General features: G+C 45.8%; 1 protein-coding gene and 1 long non-coding RNA gene across 2 annotated transcripts; one reads left to right on the forward strand and one right to left on the reverse strand.

The window, feature by feature from the left end:
• Nucleotides 1-633: 633 nt before the first annotated feature.
• Nucleotides 634-12461, forward strand: LOC139835179 (uncharacterized). Its single transcript, XR_011750911.1, has 2 exons — nucleotides 634-769; nucleotides 11990-12461. It is a non-coding gene; the product is annotated as an uncharacterized lncRNA (long non-coding RNA).
• On the reverse strand, nucleotides 4055-7162 carry LOC127333148 (probable mixed-linked glucan synthase 3). The gene is made up of 3 exons (XM_051359475.2): nucleotides 6874-7162; nucleotides 5914-6655; nucleotides 4055-5790 (listed from the first exon to the last, which is right to left on the reverse strand). Exons 1-3 carry the CDS (start codon nucleotides 7083-7085, stop codon nucleotides 4201-4203), a joined length of 2544 nt encoding a protein of 847 aa, XP_051215435.1. The 5' UTR covers nucleotides 7086-7162; the 3' UTR covers nucleotides 4055-4200.
• Nucleotides 12462-21472: the final 9011 nt, after the last annotated feature.

The following is a 21472-nucleotide window of genomic DNA, read 5'->3' on the forward strand; positions in this document are numbered from 1 at the left end:
GAAATTTTTCAAAACCTCGCTTTTTTATGTTTTAAAAATTATGGCATTAAATATGTAGATAGATTTAGACACGAGGAGTGTAGTCAAAAAAGTCCCATTAAAAAATACTCTGTATTTTGGAAAATACAAAAAAGACAAATTTCTGACTATAAATAGTAGTACAATTGTACGTATATTTTATCAGTGTACTGTCAGAAATTTGTCTTTTTTGCATCTCCAAAAATATAACGTATTTTTTGACGAGACTTTTTGATTCCAATCCTCGTATACACATCTATCTACATATTTAATGTCATAATTCTTGAAAGCGGAGAAATATGAGAATCTAAAATTTTCAAAAATCCAAAAGTGAAGGGAGCACTGACTCCCATGTGCACAAAATCCTTGTCCGATAAGATTTTCCTTTTTTTATATACTTCCTCCAATTCATATCACTTGTCACTAGTATGAATGTATTTAGAACTAAAATATGTCTAAATATATCTATACTAGTGGTAATATGGATATGAGGGAGCAGTGATTTCTAGCCACGAAGCCTCGGACTCTCGGTTGATCCAGAAAACAGCCCATTAACGTCCGGGCTCTCCTGACAAATAGCTGGGCCGACTGTAGCAGCTCAAATTACATTGGTAATTGGTTAGGCCTACTGTAACTCTTGGGGGCCTATTTGCTACCGACGCAAGAGATGATTCCGGCGTTCATCTCCGTCAAAGTCGTCGCCGGCTCGCCGCCGTACAATCCCTTGCTCCGTCGTCTCCCCCGGCAAAACGTAAGATTCCGTTGCTACTGTATCTCAAGTTGCTTTAATCGATTAATAATCGGTTTGCGATAGATTTTTTTCTTGTTCCGTGAGTTTCTCCCCAAGTGTTCGGTCAAATGCCTGTGAGAAGCAGGCCACGTGGTGCTATACTGCTATTCACAAGAAACTCGAGAGGCATTTCTGGGAACCACGCACCTGATATTATTTACATCTGCAAAATTTTGGAATCTCTGGTGCTAGATGTCCTAGTGTTTACTCTTTCTTATTACCGGTGCTTATATGAACTCTGAAGTTTCAAGTTGAGATGCTCTTATAAACAACAACTAATAACCTTTGGTCCTGTAATTTGCATTTGGAAGCTCATTTTTAAGATCAAGATAGTGTGAGTGATGCATTGTAGCGCTCGCAGTGGTTAATCGAAAATAAGGCATTCATGTTTTCTACATATGTGACTCAAAGATTGCAAGATCCAGAACGCCTTGCTGCCTTCCAATTGATTGGTCAAATGTGCACAGTTTTATTTTTCTGGTAGGAGCATGTAGGGTGCCCCGCAAACAAAAAAGAGAATTTAGGCTGATGCTGTATGAATTGATAGTTAGTTTTTTTTCGAAATGGGGGTAAACCCCGGCTTCTGCATCATGACGATGCACACGGCCTTTTATTAATAAAAAGATCCAAAAAGTATAGTTTACAACTCACGCATCACCGAGGATTGATACAAAATCAACCATCGAAAAGTAACCATACTATGACTACACATTAACATAGCCTTCTAGTATGTCGCCAACCAGCCTGGCACAAGATATCCTGAGCAACCATCAGGAGCCGTGTGCAACCAGTAGCCATAGCATCCTGCTGCCCCTCCGGTGAGAGTAGAGCCCAAAGCTGGACCCAATGGGACACCATATGGATAACCTGCAAGAAATTAAAAGAAGATTTTTTATTAAAGATTATATCATTTCTAATCCTCCAAATAGACCAACATAAAGCAGAAACCCCTATCCGGATAAAAGCCTTAGATTGTCTATCTACTCCATTTAACCAATTACCAAACATATTGGTAATATTAGACGGAGGTGGAAGATCGAAAGTGAAATTAATCGTTTGCCATAGGAGCTTAGCTAAAGGACATTCAATAAAAAGGTGTTGAATTGTTTCCTGTTCCCCACAAAAAACACATTTTGTACACCCATTCCAATGCCGTTTAACTAAATTATCCTTAGTTAATAAAACCTTATTGCTCAAAAACCACATGAAAGTTTTAATCTTAAGTGGGATTTTAACCTTCCATAAGTACTTCCGCAAAAAAGGGGTGTGATCACACATGAGATCCTCATACATTGACTTGATTGTAAACAAACCATTTGATGTTAACTTCCAAACAAAGCGATCATCAACTTCAGTCAAATTAACCATCATCAACTTCCTGCATAATTGTAGCCAAGCTGTCCATTTATTACCACTAAGCACCCTTCTGAACGTAATATTCAATGGTCTTTGGGCTAACACCTGTGCGACAGTCACATTTTTATGATGTACAATATTATATAAGGACGGATATTGATGAGCTAAAGAAGTAGTTCCTAGCCATGTATCTTCCCAAAAACGGGTGGTCAGCCCATTGCCCACCTTGAAAAAACCCCTAGAAAAGAACTCTTGTTTAACTCTCATTAATCCTTTCCAAAAGGGGGAATCGGTGGGCTTAACTTGCACCTCCGATAACGTCTTATGTCTTAGGTATTTATTATGTAGCAATTCTTGCCACACCCCGTCATCATTTAGAAGTTTAAAGAGCCATTTACTCAATAAGCATCTATTTTTGATTTCGAGAACCTCAATACCTAATCCCCCTTGATCTTTAGGTCTGCAAATAATATTCCATTTAGTGCGCCGGTATTTTTTTTTGTTTTCGTCGGACTGCCAAAAGAATCTAGATCTATAGAAGTCCAGACGTTTCCTTACCCCAACAGGTATTTCAAGGAAAGACAACAAAAACATCGGTAGGCTAGTTAATACTGAATTAATGAGTACTAACCTATCACCATAAGATAGTAACTTCCCTTTCCAGCATCCTAATTTACTCTCAAACCGTGTTTCTACCGGATACCAATCTGAATTCCTGAGTTTTTTGTAATGGATTGGAATACCCAAGTATCTAAAGGGGAGATGACCAGCATCACATCCAAAGATCTGTTTATACTGTTCCTCTTCCTCCTTTGCCTTACCAAAACAAAATATCTCACTCTTATGAAAGTTAATCTTAAGCCCCGATAGCTCTTCAAAGAGACATAAAATTAATTTCATATTAACAGCCTTGTTAAGGTCATGCTCCAAAAAAAGATAGTGTCGTCAGCGTAAAGAGAGTCCTCCATCAACAAGATGTGGAATTAACCCTCCGACTTGACCATCTTCTTTTGCTCTTTCAATTAAGATGGCAAGCATGTCTACAACGATATTAAAAAGCATCGGAGATAGAGGGTCTCCCTGCCTTAGGCCTTTTTTGTCTGGAAATAATGACCAATATCATCATTTACCTTAACCCCAACACTGCCACCTTAAACAAATTGTTGCATAATTCTACCCCATTCTGGAGCAAAACCCTTCATTCTCAAAGTTTGCTGAAGAAAAGGCCATTTCACTTTATCGTATGCCTTCTCAAAATCAATTTTAAATAGCACCCCATCCAGTTTTTTAGTATGCAGCTCATGTATTGTTTCATGTAGTATTACCACCCCTTCTAAAATATTTCTTCCTGGCATGAAAGCCGATTGAGTTGGCTTTATAACTCTAGGGGCAATCCCCGAGATACGATTTGTGCCAACTTTAGTAAAGATCTTAAAGCATACATTAAGCAAACAAATAGGTCGGTATTGCTGAATTTGAACCGCATTTTCTTTTTTAGGTAATAATGTAATAACTCCAAAATTCAATTTATAAAGGGGCAATTCCCCTTTGGTAAACTGAGAAAATAAAGCCATTAGATCATCTTTTATGACGGTCCAAAAAGTTTGATAAAACTCGGCTGGAAAACCATCTGGTCCAGGAGCTTTATTCAGTTCCATTTGAGAAATAGCCTCAAAGACTTCCTCAGATGTAAAGGGGGCTGTTAAGATCTCATTCTCCAAAGGTGAAATTTGCGTAATATCGTGAATGTCACCTTCAACTAAAGAAATATCGTGAATTGATAGTTAGTGATGATCAGTTGGACTCTTCTTATTTTCAGGCACATCGAAGTCATCAGGTTAGCAGTTTAATGGAATCTAGTTAGAACCAAATAAGTGTAACATTAGCTGCGAAGTTCTAAATTTACAACCATTCTCTATTAATTAATTATTACAAAGTGGAAACATTACAGTGGTTTATTTGATACAAGGAACATAATTGGTTCCCATCTTACTACAGAACCTAAACAATACAATGGTTTCTACTGTATCATCTAGCTAAAATGCAACAATCCCACCAAGTAAGATATGAACAGTGACATATACAAGGCAAACTATTACAAAGGCAACTGGCAACAAGACGACTAGGATGACTGGTCTCTTTGCCCACCGTCCCATGATGGCCAATGCAAACGGATAGAGCAGCACCATGATCCACACATTGAAGAGCAGACCCAGTGCAGCATGTGTCTTCTGTGCAATTGTCCACACTCCCATGTATACTGCAGTTTTACCCATGGCTACACCGATGGCACCAACATTGGCAATCAAGACGGTTACTGTCGGGATTAGCATTGGTACCCATCGCATGTCATACAAGTCTGCAAACTTGTCATTGGTGTCGGCGGCTGTTTGCTTCGAAGTAACTCTGAAGTGTATACCCTTCTTTGTGAGGAGATTTACCACCATGTGTAACACCGCTGTTGGGTATGCGCTCGTCGACCCGATCATGAAGAACTGTTCGTTCCTCCAGTAATCCAGCCATGTGATTCCAGCCCATTTTATCTCGAGCCATCCAATTATATGAATCATCAGAATGATCACGAGAAGGTACACAACATATTGGGTGAATGGCCTCTGAATGTATACTTCGTCAGGGATTAGCCACATCACTGGGCTGAGAGCGTAGAGTAGGATGAAAAGTGATGTGACTGGGTAGACTGTCATGTTGAGGTAGGAGACACGCTGAAGGATTCGGAGCCGACCACCGCCAATAAGTGGGTTATTGCGTGAGAAGAACATTTCTAAAGATCCACCAGACCAACGCACAATTTGGTGGAGGCGCTCTGTCAAGTTGATTGGTGCAATGCCACAGAAGGCATCACGCTCCATTGTACAGTACATGGAGCGCCAACCTTGCCCGTGGATGCGAAACCCAGTAACTATATCTTCTGTGGCTATGTCATATATGTACCCAACGCCCTTGCCCCACCCAGACTCTTTATCGTGTGAAGCTGACACAACTGTTTCCACCTCTGTTAGAAATGTTTCACTGAGGGTTGGTGGTATGGTAGACCTTTCTTGGTTTATGGCTTTTGACACAGAATCTAGGAAGAGTATGGAGCTACCAAACCTACTAGCTTCAACTACGATGCTGTCCTGTCTGCAATGAGGTGGGTCAATGCCATAGAGCGCAATGCGGCGGAACATGCAACCAGTGCCGAGGTAAGATGGCCCTTGGAGACCATTGAGGGCAAGCATTGTGCCATCAAAGAAGACACGGTTGTGGTTTCCATACCGGTCAGACGGATCAACATTGTCGAAGCGTTGAGGAAACTGAACGAAGGCAGTATTATCACCTTCTCGTTGATCTAGCATGAAGCAGATAGCTGCACGCAGGGCTTGAGAGTTGTTGATGTAGTGGTCGCAGTCGAAGTTGATGATGAATTGTGCATTGGTGAGTAGTCCAGAGGCACGCAATTGCGCATTCAAGGCACCAGCTTTCTTATTGTGGTCATAGCTTGGGCTCTTTCCGCGAGAGATATATACAAGCATCGGAATGCGCACATCAGTGTTGGTGAAGTTGACGCTGTGGGTGCTTGCTTGTGAACCAAGATTGTGCCCACGGGTCGGATGGTCCAACACAACCTGTTTACAATAATCAACATATACATAAGTCAAAGTCTCCTCGACAAGTTGGAGAAGTATGCTCATAAATTAAGTTATCAGTAAGGAATAACTAAATTGGATGAACTGTTATAAGTGGAGTACCTTAACGATGCCGGCATGATGTCCTTTTCGATGGTTTTCTGTTGTATCAATCCACGCTCCTGGCCATTGCGTCCCATTTGCCATCCAAGTGGCCTTTGCATCTCCTTGATCGGTCTTCATGCTATTGTAAAGATCGGAACGCTTGGAAATGGCACTAGACAGCGAGTCTAAGCGCTCTTTAAATTCACCATACTCCCTGTGTACACTGCTATAATCATTCTTGAACTCCTCTGGCGCCGTTCCAGTGTACAATGGTGCCTCTAGTTCAAAGTAGGTTTCCGGGGCTCTTGGCTCGATGCAATGCTTCCGGCAAAATGGGACCCACAATGTAGAAAACTTTGCGGTCTCAACAAAGGACTCATATTGGATTAGTGCTCCGCTATCATCTGAGAGATAGCAGGCGTACCTATCAACGGGATAGTCGGAAGCGAGGATAGAGAGGACACAGTTCATGGTGTATAGTATTGGCTCATCAATCGGGTCAGCAGTGGTGACAAAGACATCTATGCCAGGGAGGCTAGATGTACCATCTGGGAGATCGTATTGCCGCTTAAGGGCGGCAATATCAGGTATGGTTTTGACAGGGTTATACTTTGGGAGCTGGTTAAGCAGCCAGGAGAACCCGAACCATACATCCCCAACGACAGACATTGTCCAAAACCACATGATGTCGGAGTTGTTGTGCTTGATGCGCCATCCAAAGAAGAGGAGGACGGCAATTAGGCGTATGAAGATCAGCGCCCTGCATATGAGTAGATTATGTAAGTCAACAGGCAGGTTGTATCAGTAAGATGGACGCAGGTAGATTTGCATTTCGGTATTTCCCTGCACAAACAAAAAAAAGGTTGTGTATTTGCATATATGACCGAACCAGGACAAAAGTATGCTTTACTTGATCAAACTGATACCATTAGCATATTTTTTCCTGTTAGAAGCACCAGCACCCATCTCATCATATACCTGTAGGTGTGCAGGAGGGCGCCTTTGACCTTGTACGTGCGGAACAGCAGGGGCCTGCCGTCCTCGCCGCCACTCTCCTTGGCGGCGCGCCGTGCCTCCTTGTCTGCTGCCTCCCAGTACTTGCCCTTCGCGCCGACCGGCTTCTTGCCACTGGCCAGCAACGGGTCGGCGAGGCTGGCATTGGCTCCGCTAGTACCAGCGGCGGACGCCATTGGTAGCTAGCTCGCCTGGACGAAAGTGAGGAAAAGCTAGCTTAAGCCAGCGCCCTCACTGCTGCACGACCTGACCAAGTGAGGTGCACGGCTTATATAGAAAGCTGGAGCAGCCATGGACGAATGGAGGAATGAAGGGGTGCCAAAAGCCAGGGCTGTGTGTGTAGGCAGGCAAAGACAAGAAAGAAGAAACCTTCCAGATCTGTGGCGCTGAAGAATCGACCGTCAGCTGTGTTCTGACTAAAGAAGCCATACATGTAGAAAACATGGAGGCGGGCGGACGGGATCCACGGGAATAGGCACCCTCGTGGGAAGTGCAACTGCGTGCTCTGCATTATTCTGCGCCGATCGATCGTGTCAGGCATTTTCGGGAATTGCGCTGGGTCAGGAACAGTTTGTTTAACCCCAGTTGGTAGCTGCAAGCGTCAGGCATATTTGTTTTGTTCTGCACCGGCAGGCCCCGGCGGATCGGTGCAACGATCGGATCTACCTACGACCCCGCCGGGGGCATGCACAACTCTGAGCTGGAAGTTGTAGTCCATCCAAATCTGGACGTTATGTACATTTGTTTGATTCTCTTGATCAGATCTGAGATTCACTGCTCAGTTGGTGGCAATGGTGCAAGTTGTCCAGATGCATGGGCTGCATGTTCAGATGTTCTTTTTCGCCCCTTGTTTTCTCCCCTTCTGTATGTTAACTTCTCTTCATCTCTTCCGTGTAACCAGATCTTGTTATATAATTTATTCCCACTCTTCCCCTTTTTGGCGGCACCCCTTATTATTAGTGCCAGATCTAATTCAACGAAACCCGATCTAGATCGCCTAGTTTTATATCACTAATGCTCGACAGTAAGATGCAAGAAGTTGGTTACACTCTCTGCAAGTGCTGGGAGAGTGCTAATTGACCGATCCCTGATGTGGTCACCAAACGCTCTTGGCGCTGCTTGCTTGTCCACTCTTCCTGGGCACCTCTAAATTGGACACAATATTTTAATACTATCTCAGTCACAAGGTCTATTTTTTTTTCTTAAGTCAAATCTTTATAAAATTGACAGATTAATATGGATCAATCGCCCACGTAGATAATACTACCAAATAAATACCACACTACAGAAACACATTTTATAATTGAGCAACTGATTGATTTGGCATTGGAGATGTTGATATCTTTTGGTTAAACTTACAAGGATTCAACTTAAGACAAAATCTGATAGGCCTTGAAGAGGAAGGAGTAGAACTGTCAGGAAATCTCTGATTCCAAGAGCTGGAGTACTTCCACGGATGTAGAGCCAGATGCAAGCTGGACCAAATGGTGCCCTATCGGTCGCCGCTGCCTTCTTTTGCAAGTGAAACAAAAGGAGTCCTCAATCAGCAGGAATCATCGGAGTCCTCGGAGATTCAGTTGTTTGAGTGTACAACCACAATAAATCTGCTTCACAAGCTATCTTGGATACAGGTAACGGACAGGAACAGTGTGACGCGCCACTGTTCTTTTAGCAGTTCTGTTTTGCCTAAGTTTTCACCGCACTTCTCTTTTTGGATTCGTCGCCTAGGAGCACACATAGACGTTCCACTTCTCACAAAGTCCATTTCTCTGGCCATCTGCTCACCTTGCCATGTGCCTATTTGCACACACTCAAAATTTTCCAAGACTAGCTAATTGGCTCTGCAAACTGTCTGCGGCGGACTATAAGTCTGGCACCAAGTCACCATATACCCCATGTTGATGTATGTATAAGTGGATTGAAATCGCTCTTTCCATCAGTTCGAACTTTTGGTTGTGTTGGCTAGTACATGAAGTTTGCACCCCAAATGTGATCGTCTTTTCTGTAATTGGAAGAGGGTAGAAGAAAGTTATGCTAGTTGCGGGAACCAGATGTGAACCGAATTACAAACAGAAAACAAGCACGTAAACACACAGCGTAAAAGCAAACAACCAAGCATGTTTCGTATGCAACAACGGTGACCTCCATGCCCTCGAAAGATCTCAACTGTGAGGGTCAATTTCATAAGTGCTTTCAAGCATCTTGGGATGTCATCATCAAGTGAAAATTACCTCCAGCGGGATATGCAGTCGAGGGATATTTGCTTAGAATCTCTATATTCCATCTCTAGGAGGCAACTGTATTTTTTTTTTCAATACCGACTAAAATTTGGATCTTTGGCTCGTGAAACATAATTAGATAGCATTATTCTTCGAAGCGACTCTGTGGTAAACATTTACTAGTCTTTTGAAGTGTAGTTGAGAAACTCATTGAGCTAAGACATGTTTCAACTGCACAAAAATGGCAGTTGAGGTGCATTTCATATATACGAATCCTGAATCGCTGCACGAAAAAAAAAAACCCGGAAATGCAGCTGGGACGCACACCATCAGACTTAATTGTACTGTTTACTGGTAAACCGGTAAACATGCACCATTTAGCAATCCACTTAATCTCTTGTTTGTGCCGTCCTCTTTGATTATTTCTCTCCTGTCAACTCCCAAAGCCACCGTTATCTTGAGGAGAAGCTTAGCATGCACACTACATGCTACCGACATAGTTAGTATGAACTTAGGCTCACCGGGACAAACCTAGGATAGGTACCTCATCTAGGTACATATGGGTGCATGGTTCAGTTAACCACGGCCGTGCCCGTCTGTGCTTGTAAAGGGAGAAGTGGATGTTAGACAACACATCACACAAGCTAGCTAGCCTACGATGCAGGTGGTACAGTCCACGCGAGTACACATCTGTAATGGAAGGTGACAGTCTTGTTCTTACGGCGATGCCAGGTCGGAGGTCACTGACAGAGAATGACTTCTGGGGCCCTTGACAAAATACGCCCAGCGTGGCCAATCACTTGAATGATGGTCCATTCAGGACGGACAGTAACCAATGGTTCCATTTCCATATTCATCCATTACTGGAGTTGTCGATGTTGATTTTATAATGGAGCAACTAATATTGATTTTGTACTGGAGATGTTGATGTTTTTTCCACATATTTGGTTAAGCCTACAAGGATTCAACTTAAGAAAATTTGATAGGCCTTGAAGAGGAAGGAGTAGAACCATCAGTTATGCTGAAGAGACAGGAATCTCTGATTCCAAGAGCTGGAGTACATCTACAGATATAGCGCCAGATGCAGGCTGAACCAAACGGTGCCCTATCGCCTATCGGTCGCTGCTGCCTTCTTTGGCAAGTGAAACAAAAGGATCCTCGGTCAGCAGAATCATTGGAATCTTCGGAGAATCAGTTGTTTGAGTGTACAAGCACAACATTCAGCTTCACAGGCTATCTTGGATACAGGGAGCAGCGTGACACGCCCACTGTTTTATTAGCAGTTCTGTTCTTGCTAAGTTGTGGACAGGTTCAGTGGCCTGGCGCCTGTAATAACATTAGTAGCACTGGACGCCAGTTTGCCTCCTCTCATCCTCTTGCTCGTTTCACGGCACTTTTGTTTCTGGTTTCGTAGCCTAGCAACAGACGTAGAAGTTCTACTTCTCACCGAGTCCATTTCTCCGGCCAATCTGCTCACCTTACCATGTGCCTGTTGGCACACACTGAAACTTTTCCAAGACTAGCTAATTGGCTCTGGGAACTGTCTGCGACGGACCATAAGTCTGTCACCAAGTCACCATAGGCCCCAATCGTATTCATCTTTCCTGTACGTAATTACAAGCAGAAAACACACACACAGTATGAAGGTACATCGTCCAACCAGAAACAAGAGCGCAAAAGCAAACAAGCAAGCATGTTTCGTATGCAACAATGGTGACCTCCACTCCCTTGAAAGATCTCCACTGTGAGGGTCAACTTGGTAAGTCCTTTCAAGCATTTTGGGATGTCTTCATCAAGTGAAAAACACCTCCAGCGGGCTATGCAGTCGAGAGGTATGTGCTCAGAGTCACTACATTCCATTTCTGGGAGATCCAACTGCGTTTTTCTGTCAATACCAACTAAGTGTGGATCTTTGGCTTGTTAAAGATAATTAGATAGCATTCTTCTTGGAAGCGACTCCGTGGTAAACTTTTACTAGTCTTTTGAAGTGCATTTGAGAAACTCATTCAGCTAAGACATGTTTCAACTGCACATGAAAAAAACGCTGTTGCATCTCATCTACGAGAATCTCGAATCTCAACTACACAAAAAAACCCAGTACATACTTGTCCAAAGTACATGAAAATGTAGTTGGGACGCACACTATCGGTCTTAATTGCACCGTCTTACCAGTTAAAAAACTGGTGAACCGGGAAACATGCACCAGTTAGTAATCCACTCGATCTCTTGTTTGTGTCGTCCTCTTTGAATTTTTCCCTCCCCTCTCAACTCCCAAAGCCACGATTGTCTTGAGGAGATGCTTATCATGCAAACTACATGCTACCGACATAGTTACTATGAACTTGGGCTCACCGGGACAAACCTAGGATAGGTAACTCAACTAGGTGCACATACGGGTGCATGGTTCAGTTAACCATGTTTGTGCTCGTCTGTTTTGCTCGTAAAGGGGGAAGTGGACGTAAGGACGTTCGACGACACATCACACATGCTAGCGGGTGGTACGGTCCACGCGAGTACACATCTGTAATGGAAGGTGACAGTCTTGTTCTTACGGCGATGCCAGGTCGGAGGTCACTGACAAAGAATGACTTCCGGGGCCCTTGAGAAAATATGCCCAGCGTGGCCAATCACTTGAATGATGGTCCACTCAGGATGGACAGTAACGGATGGTTCCATTTCCAAATTCATCCATTACTAGAGTTATTGATGTTGATTTTTAAAAAAAAATTCCAAGCGATCCATCGAGGGATCGATTTTCATTACCATCAGATAACGAAAATAATGTTGATTTTGTAATGGTGCAACTGATATTGATTTGGTATTGGAGATGTTGATATATTTTTTCTATAAACTTGGTTAAGCTTGCAAGGATTCAACATAAGACAAAAATTGATAGACCTTGAAGAGGAAGGAGTAGAACTATCAGTTAATGGAAGAGACAGGAATCTCTGATTCCAAGAGCTGGAGTACGTCTACAGATATAGTGCCAGATGCAAGCTGGACCAAATGGTGCCCTATCAGTTGCTTCTGCTTCTTTGATAAGTGAAACAAAAGGAGTCCTCAATCAGCCGTTTGAGTGTACAAGAGGAACATTCAGCTTTACAGGCTATCTTGGATACAGATAATGGACAGGAGCAGCGTGACGAGCCCACTATTCTTTTAGTAGTTATTTTTTTTCTAAGTTTTCGACAGCTTCAGTGGCCTGACGCCTGTAATAGCAGTAGTAGTACTGGACGCCACTTTGCCTCCTCTGATCCTCTTGCTCTTTTCGCGGCACTTCTGTTTCTGGATTCGTAGCCTAGCAGCACACATAGAAGTTCTACTTCTCACAAAGTCCATTTCTCCGGCCAATCTGCTCACCTTAGCATGTGCCTGTTCGCACACACTGAAACCTTTCCCATGACTAACTGGCTCTGGGAACTGTATGCGATGGACCATAAGTCTGTGATCGAGTCACCATAGACCCCAATCGTGTTGTCTTTCCTGTAATTACAAACAGAAAACACACATGCACACACACACACAGTATGGAGAGGTACAACGTCCAACCAGAAACAAGAGCGCTAAAGCAAGCAACCAAGCATGTTCCTATGCAGCAATGGTGACCTCCACACCCTCGAAAGATTTCCACAGTGAGGGTCAACTTCGTAAGTCCTTTCAAGCATCAAGTGAGACATGGTACGGACTTGCCTGAACTGCATGAAAATTCAGTTGGGAGTTGGGATGCACACCATCAGTCTTAAATTTTCAATTGCAGCGCTTTACCAGTTAAAAAACTGGTAAACCGGTAAACATGCACCAGTTAATAATCCACTTAATCTCTCGTTTGTGTCCTTCTCTTTGACTTTATCCCCTATCAACTCCCAAAGCCTCCGTTGCCTGGAGTAGAAGCTTATCACACTACATGCTACTGACATATTACCTCCGTTCGAAAATGTAAGTACATTAGGTATTGGGGCTCACCGATACAAAGCTAGGATAGGTAACTCACCTAGGTGCATATGGGTGCATGGTTCAGTTAACCACGGCAGTGCCCTTCTGTTTTGCTCGTAAAGGGAGAAGTGGGCGTTCAACAGCACATGTTAGCTAGCCTGCCATGAAGGTGGTACAGTCCACGTACACACATTGTAATGGAAGGTGACAGTCTTGTTCTTACGGCAATGCCAGGTCGGAGGTCACTGACAGAGAATGACTTCGGGGGCCCTTGAGAAAATACGCTCAGCATGCCAATCACTCAAATGATGGTCCATTCAGGACGGACAGTAACCGATGGTTCCATTTCCATATGCCTCCAATAGTGGGCACATGCATTTGTGGTCTCCAATTTCCATATGCCTCCATGCATCTGTTGGACACTGCAAATACATAGTTTGGGTGGTCTCCAATTGCAAAGCATGATTGCCTTCGGTTGTCTTCAGCTCCTTTGTTGTTTTCTCCATTCTCGTGTTGCACCTGGGCTAATGGCCATCTCATGCATGTCTTGATCTGATGTACAACAGCCTATTGGTCTGATATACAAAAGATGATTGAGCCTCGATTGGCTCTAGCATGTGTGTATTTGTTGTTTTCCCCTTGAGTATTTTTTGTTTTAGGTGGCCTGCGCTGAAGATGACACCCGCCAACGTTACTCACGTGTACTTGCTAACTATAGCATGTAACATTGCAACTCATTTTCACACGTAAGCACCACTGCAGAAGATCGCTGTGGACACTTGACGATAGACGGTTTATTTCGTCTACAAGGCGAGAGCTAGTTAATAATAGCGGTCCTTAGTAAGCAAATTATGTAAGCTTTGTTTGAAATTTTATATCACTGATGGATGATGGTTTGGGAAAAAACTTATGTGGTATACGTCCACCTACGAAACTCGCCTTTGGCTTTCGTCTCGGTAGGTGCTCTTTTCATAATTATTTTTTAAATAATCTATTTTCGTAATAGCTTTTGGACGTTGACACAGCCCTCTGTATGCCAATTAGTTTTAGTAGTAAGCACATGTAGAAAAATTAAATAAGATTTTTATTTAATAATATTTTATGGTGAATCAAATGATGGTAAGTACGTAACACTGTTTTAACTTTGCGAATCAAATATTTAATTGTTAGTAGTCAAAGTCAACTATTAACAAAAGGATGAAGTAAGACCTACTTAACATAGTGATATCAAAAAAGCCCATTGGCGATCACATCACGCGTCTTTTATCTAACCAACCTACCACAAAAAATTTGTTTAGTAAAGTAGATTCGTGACTAGAATTTAATATTTTTGTTGGCTCAATCCTCTTGATCTCATTTAGTATTATCCTCATAGCCCCTCTACTTCTAGCAATCGAAACACTAGCTTTGCTTTATTTTGATCTTTTTATTCTCCTCATGCTCACCCAATCGCTCCCTCGAACCCATGACAGATTGATCAAAACCTAGTCGTGCCAGCAACCAAGGAGGCAATGTTTGGTCTTTGGTGGCACCTGTACTCGTGGAGGCTTGGTACCGTTATACCATTGCTCGGATTGTATTTGATGTACCCTATCCCTATGCATGCACTTGATGTCATATGTCCTTCAGTCCGTGGCACCAGTAGTGAAGGTGATGTATCCTATTTTAGGGATTTGAGTTTTTATTAATTAGTTTGTTTGTAGTCATGTTCTTATGTGTGCTTTGTTTCCCATTGGTATGTTCACTAAAGTTATCTTTGTGTATGCTCAATTTTCCACTAGGATGCACACTGCATACAATATTGTACGATGGTTCAGTTACTTGGGACTTAGAGCATCTCCACCGACGTCCCCGATAGCGGTCCCGATAGCAATTTGGGGGCCGGGAGCGAAAATGGGCTCGCACCGGCGCGCCCCAGACGGCGCCGGTGTTTTTTCGAGTCCAATAGAAGCGCCGGCAACCCCGTGCCGGCCCTTCGCCAAGGGGGCGAATCGGGCGCGCCGGCGCCTCTCGAGGCTGAAAATTTTGGGCGTGGGAGCCACATGTCAGCCACACGCCGAGGAAATATACATCTTCTCCCCCAAAACCCATCCCCTCCGCCGCTCATTTCTCCCACCAGCCGCTCCATCTCTCATCCAGCCTCCAACCCAAAAAACCCTCGCCGCCGCGCCATGGCACCGAAGAGAAAGCCAGCGAAGCCGCCGACGAAGGCATCGCCGAAGACGCGCACCGTCGCGCCGAAGGAGAAACCGGCGACCATGTCGCAGGAGGATTGGGAGAAGGATATGGAACGCCGCTCCCTCATGACGGCCGACCGCAGGAGGCGCCGCATCGCCGCCATCGACGCAAAGAAAGCGGCGGCCTCTGCGGAAGCGTGCCTAAGCTTGGGCGGCGGCCTCAACAGCATCTCGAGCTCCCCGTCGTCGCCGGGTTACTACGCGGGGTACACCGCGGACAAGCCGTCGATCTCGCAGATGCGGCTGTCACAGATGGACGGCCGCGCCCGCTACTCCCCCGAGTTCGGGGACAGCGACATGACCGTCGACAACAACGCGCCGTTCTCGCTGGATTCAACGGCTCGGGGCAGCGGCGCCTTCCGCTTCCCCGACCTGAACGATTCGCCTGACCTGCGCCGCACCGAGGTCCAGGGACACGTGATGGACGGCAACAGCCTTCCCCGCCACCTCTTCCCCGACGACGGTAGGCACACCCACTAGGTGTTCAGTAGCGCGTCCGGCGTGTCCATGGGCCAGGACGAGGTGTGTTTCCTTACTTTTTATGTGTTCTGTGCATCGTAGACACCGGCGGCAACTGGAAGTTTGTAACTTTATGCGTAGATTGCCGGCGAGGAGGATATCCTGAACGGCATCATCCACGGCCATGCCTACGAACCGCCGGTCGACGAGTACGAAGAAGAGGCCGAGGAGGACGAAGGTGAGGAGGAATTCCAGGAGGAGCTGATCAACGTCGAGACCGGCGCGAGCGTGAGGAGGACGCGCAGGGGTTCCGCCGGCACTCGTGGTACGAGGTGGAGGTCCTTGGAGGATGAATGCCTCATCGAGGCGTGGAACCAAGTGAGCGTTTGCCCCATCATCGGCGCAAACCAAGCCGGGGGCAAGTACTACAAGCGCATTCTCGATTGCTTCAACGAGAAGAACTATGGTGATTACGCCACCATAGAGATGAACCGGAACGAGGGCGCCCTCTCTCACCGTTGGAACTTGATCAAGGGGTCGTGTAGCAAGTTCTATGACTACTATGAGAAGATCAAGGCACGAAAGGAGAGCGGCAAGACGATGGTGGATTGGGTATGATCTACGCCTATCTTCTTACATATGAATCGATGATCCTAATTGTTACATATGAATTGATGAACTATCCTCTTACATATGAATTGATGATCCTTACTGTTACATATTGCTAGATGCTCCAAGCTTTCGACATGTACAAGCACCAACACGAGGACAAAGACTTCCCCTTCATGCATTGCTACAACAAGCTCCAAGGTTGCAAGAAATGGGACGACCTCCTCCACACTCTATTGAAGGACGGGGAAGATGGGCCGGTCGATCCAGCCGGCGCCTCCACCGGGCGCCCCATTGGCAACAAGAAGGCCAAGGCCGAGAGGAAAGCGCCGTTATTGGCAGCCGTGGACGCCTCCCTCGAGAAGATGATCAACTCATTCTCAGTTGAGAACAAGGAAGCGTCGGATAGGGCCGCCGTCGTGTGGAAGGCAATCCTCTACAAGCAAGATATGAAGATCGCGTTGGAGAGGGAGAAGGTGGAGGCGGCGAAGCTAGAAGCCCACGCTGCAGCCATGAAGGCCACCAACGAAGCGACGTAGCTATCGTTGGCCAAAATGTCTCAAGAATCGAAGATCTAGATGGCCGACATGGACAAGATGGACCCATTGGCGCGGGTGTGGCACGAGATGTACCACGAGCGCATTGGCCAAGAGGTGATGGCGGCGTGAGCTGCGTCGGCGTCTCCCCCGGCACGGTCCGCGTTCATGTCTACCCCGGCACCGACCGTGGATCATGTTGCAGCGATGGAGCTGCCGACGGCCGCCGATGAGGAAGTCGTCGAGGTTGAGCCATCAGTGACCTCCATCATGTGATCATCTGGATTGGAAGCCCTTTTTTTGCGCCGGAGACAGCGATCTGGTGGCCGTGTTTTGGCCCAAACCTCTTATTCCAATACCTATTCGAATTTGGTGGCTGTGTGTTGGCCTAAACTTCATATTCGTAAACTTATTCGAATTTCTATGCTTGTGTTTCAGTTTTCAAATTCAAATTTTCTATTAGGGCCGCCGTTTTGGGGGCGCCGGTGTGGGAGCAGCTCCCCCGGATGGAGGATGATGTGCCGGCGTCTCCCAAACGGAGGTGCCGGTGCCCCTGCCGGCACCTATTTAGGGGCTGCCGGTGGAGATGCTCTTAGGATTTTACTTTCAATTGCACTAACCCCAAAGACACGATGGAACCTACTTACAGTGCTTTAGTTGTCTTGGTTAACTCGAGATTTTATTTATCTTCAAAACCAAGTTACTAACATCAATGTGCATGATTGCACATTTAGAGAGCTGATAGCAGTTGTTACAGGGCACTGAAAAGAGCTATGCTTTGTGCTGAAGCAACTATAGAAGAATTGGCCCATATCATGGAGATTGTAGGCATCCTTATCTTGTCTATGCGCTATTCTACTGTGTCCCCTCCTTATTTTGAAGGTCCTGGCATCTGAATGTTGAGTTTAATGGAGAAACTAGTCCACATTTTGCTGAATCGTCCAGTGGCCAGGGAACTTCAATGAGTTATTCTTCGTGGCGGCGGCTTTAGCAAACTGCAAACACATGACAATCAGATAAGAAGTTGGGTTGATGAGCCTCCGAAGCTTTAGCTATTAGAGGAACCAGCTCCAATGATTGCCTGTATTGCAGAATTAGCTACATAAGTTACCTTATAATGACTAATGAGGACTTCCTTCTTTGGATCATCCTTGGTCCGGTGAATAAATATTCCTAGTCCAGCTTTACTCTTCACCCATTCAGCAAACGTTTTTTTTAAAACAAGGCAAAAGATTTGCCATTTTCATTGATTAAGAAGAAAAAATTTAGGAGTCTTACAAACCACAACTTGACTAGGATGTCAAGTCGCAAAAAATAAATAAAATCCTACTCTCGTGATATTACAATACTCAACGCTTTAGCCCCCGCAACGCTCCAAAGAGTAACTTCTTCTTTGATTTTGGAAACAACCATGTTCAAGGTTGAGACATCGCTCCGAAAAACGCGAGCATTTCTCTCTTTCCATATCTCCCAAGAGACCAACATAACAAGAGATTTCATGGCCTTCTTAGAGGGCCCTTGCTTGTGAATTCCTTCACTCCACCAATCTTTGACGTTACGCATAGTGTGCCAACTAGTTGGATCAACATCATGGAGAGCTAGCCAACCCTTCACCTTTACCCATACCCTAGTTGTGAAAGAACACTTGAAGAGAAGGTGAGAGGCGGTCTCATTAGCACGATTACAAAGCTTGTATGTACCACAATTTTGCCATCCTCTTCTTTCGAATCTATCTGCTGTCCAAACTCTATTTTGAATAATCAACCATGCAAAGATCTTGCATTTAGGAGGGGCCCAAGGCTTCCAAACTAGAGAAGGCATAGATGATTTGGGATGTCCCAAAAATTGCATGGAGTAGGCCGACTTTGAAGAGTAGCATCCATCATTTGTGAGTTTCCAAAAAATTGAATCCGGCGTGTTGGGTTCTAAATGGATGGGTTGAAGCATTTCCTAAAGGTTGGCAAATTGCACAATGTGATCCATGGAGAGACCTTCTTGCGTGTTAACTTGTGTTACCCAAAAACATCATCCAAGGCTTTGTAAACGGTGCAATTCTTCCTTTTTGATCTTTTAGGATGTGTTCGGTTCCAGAACAAGGAGGAATGGAATGGAATGGTTCCGTTCCGAGGTCATGGGACGATTCCGACCCCGTGTTCGGTTTAGAAAAAAACGAGGAATGGAATGGTTCCATATTGTGTTCGGTTGGAGGAATTGGGAATGGAACGGAATAACCACAGTGGTACTTAAAATGCTAATAATTGTAATTAACGGACTGTTTTGGCTCAAAATATTTGCAATTTTTTTTTTTCCAAAATCAAATTACACAGGTCAAATTACACAGGCCGCGCTGCTCCGGCCGCCGCCCTGCTTCGGCCCCGTCCTAGCCACCGTCCTGCTCCGAGGCCGCCGCCGCGCCACCGCCTCTGCTCGCCGGCCGCCGCCGCGCTCGCTAGCCCCGCCGGCCAGCCGTCTGCTCCGCCGCGCTGCTCCGGCCCCGTCTGCCGCCTCCTGCTCCGAGGCCGCCGCCGCCCTGCTCACCGGCCGCTGCCGCGCCGCTAGCCCCCACCGGCAGCCGTCCTGCTCCACCGCACTGCTCCGGCCCCGTCCTGCTCCGCCGCGCTGCTCTGGCCCCGTCCTGCTCCGAGGTCGCCGCCGAGCCTGGCCGAAGTCGCCGCCGCCGCCTGCGCACGCTGCCACCGTGCGTGCTTGTCGCGAGCTGGCCGTGATTAGCGCGAGCTGACGCTTTCATTAGCGAAGCGTTCCTCGCGATCCGGCCGATTCGGCCGGACGACCCCGTTCCGCATATTAGAGGAATATTCCCTTTCGGGGAATCACCTCGTTCCGTTCCTTTGCCGAACCGAACACGAGGATGGACTCTAGGTGCGGAACGGTTCCGTCCCATTCCTCCAGATTCTGGAACCGAACACACCCTTATAGATGAGGGGAGCTATATCTTTGGACCGCCGTCCATTGAGCCAAGGAGCCTCCCAAAAGAGGGCTTTCTTGCCATTGCCAATGTTGACCCTTGTGGCCGCCGCAAAAAGGTCCTTATCTTGTGGAGTGCAAGGAGTGCCTAGGTCAACCCAAGGTTTTGTCTCATCCTTCCATTCATGCTAAAGCCACTGCATACGAAGAGCCGAAGCAAATTTTGTGAGGTTGAGGATCCCAAGTCCTCCATAAACTTTAGGCTTGCACACCATTTCCCAATTAACCTTGCATTTTCCTCCGGTAACCTTTTCACAAGCCGCCCATAGAAAGGCTCTTCTAATGCTATCAATCTTCATGAGGACCTCAATCGTGACGTTTAGGACGGTGATGTAGTAGATGACAATGCTAGTGAGAACCGACTTTACAAGGGTTGCACGGCCGGCCATAGTGGTATGCTTCCCAATCCAAGGGATAAGCTTGGCCGCCACCTTATCTTCTGAAGATTGGAAGTGGATTCTCTTAAGTCTTGTAACCGATAACGGAAGCCCAAGGTATTTCATTGGGAAGGTCATGCGGGATGCGGGGAAAGCTTGGAGGATGTGGTCAAGGTCTAGCCCCGCGCATCTAATAGGAGCCACTTGAATTTTTGTGCAATTGGTTACAAGTCCGGTGACATCACCAAATTGAAGTAAGGTAGAAGCTAGGAAGTCGATGTCATCCTTATTTGGGGCCATAAAAATAGTGGCATCATCGGCATAGAGGGAAGTGCGAATCATAGGTGTCCTTCCACGGAGCATTTGCATATGCCCTTGGTCGGTGGCCTTGCGGAGGATATGATGAAGAGGGTCAATTGCCAAGACAAAGAGAAATGGCGATAACGGGTCCCCTTGCCTTATCCCTCTACCATGCTTAATTGGGTCGCCGACAATACCATTGAGGAGAACTCTTGAAGAAGAAGAGGATATGAGGGCGGCAATCCAATCACGAAATTTACTTGGGAATCCGAAATGTTGAAGCATGTCCATCAAGTAGTCCCATCTAACCGAGTCAAAGTCTTTCTTGATATCAAGCTTGAAGAGGAGAGTTGGCGTCTTTGTCTTGCCATGCAGCAAACGTAGAAGCAATTGGAGAACCTCTCCAAGCAGCATATGTATAGATGTTTGGTTCTTGCACCATCATTATCCAGTCATTAAATAGGGTTTAGCAGACCCTTGACGAGCACCTTTGCCCTTGATTTAGAAGCCGTCACCACCATCGAACCGCTAGTTCATCTTCAGGACAGAGATCCGGATAGCCCTTGCCAGTCCTGATGTTGATGCCACCATCGAAGAACTGTCGTTTGTAGCACCTGCTGAGTAGGGGCATGACTCAGTGTAGCACCTCTCAGCCGGACATGACTTGACATCTCCTCCTCCGGCCTCTGTTCACCGGCGCTGCTCCACAAATGATGCTTCTAAGAGAGAAAACGACATCACAGTGCCGCTTTCGTTCGGTCTGGAAGACCAGACTAGGGTTTTCTCCGGAGCAGCACGAGTAGGTCGAGAGTTGTTGCTCAGTGATGCCTTCATAAAGGTAACAACGCAGAACGCCGTCATTGCCCACCAATCGGCTCAGTTTTCCCCGGCAACTATGTGTTCCCGAC

Source organism: Lolium perenne, chromosome 2 (assembly GCF_019359855.2).
Source record: "Lolium perenne isolate Kyuss_39 chromosome 2, Kyuss_2.0, whole genome shotgun sequence".
NCBI lineage: Eukaryota > Viridiplantae > Streptophyta > Magnoliopsida > Poales > Poaceae > Lolium > Lolium perenne.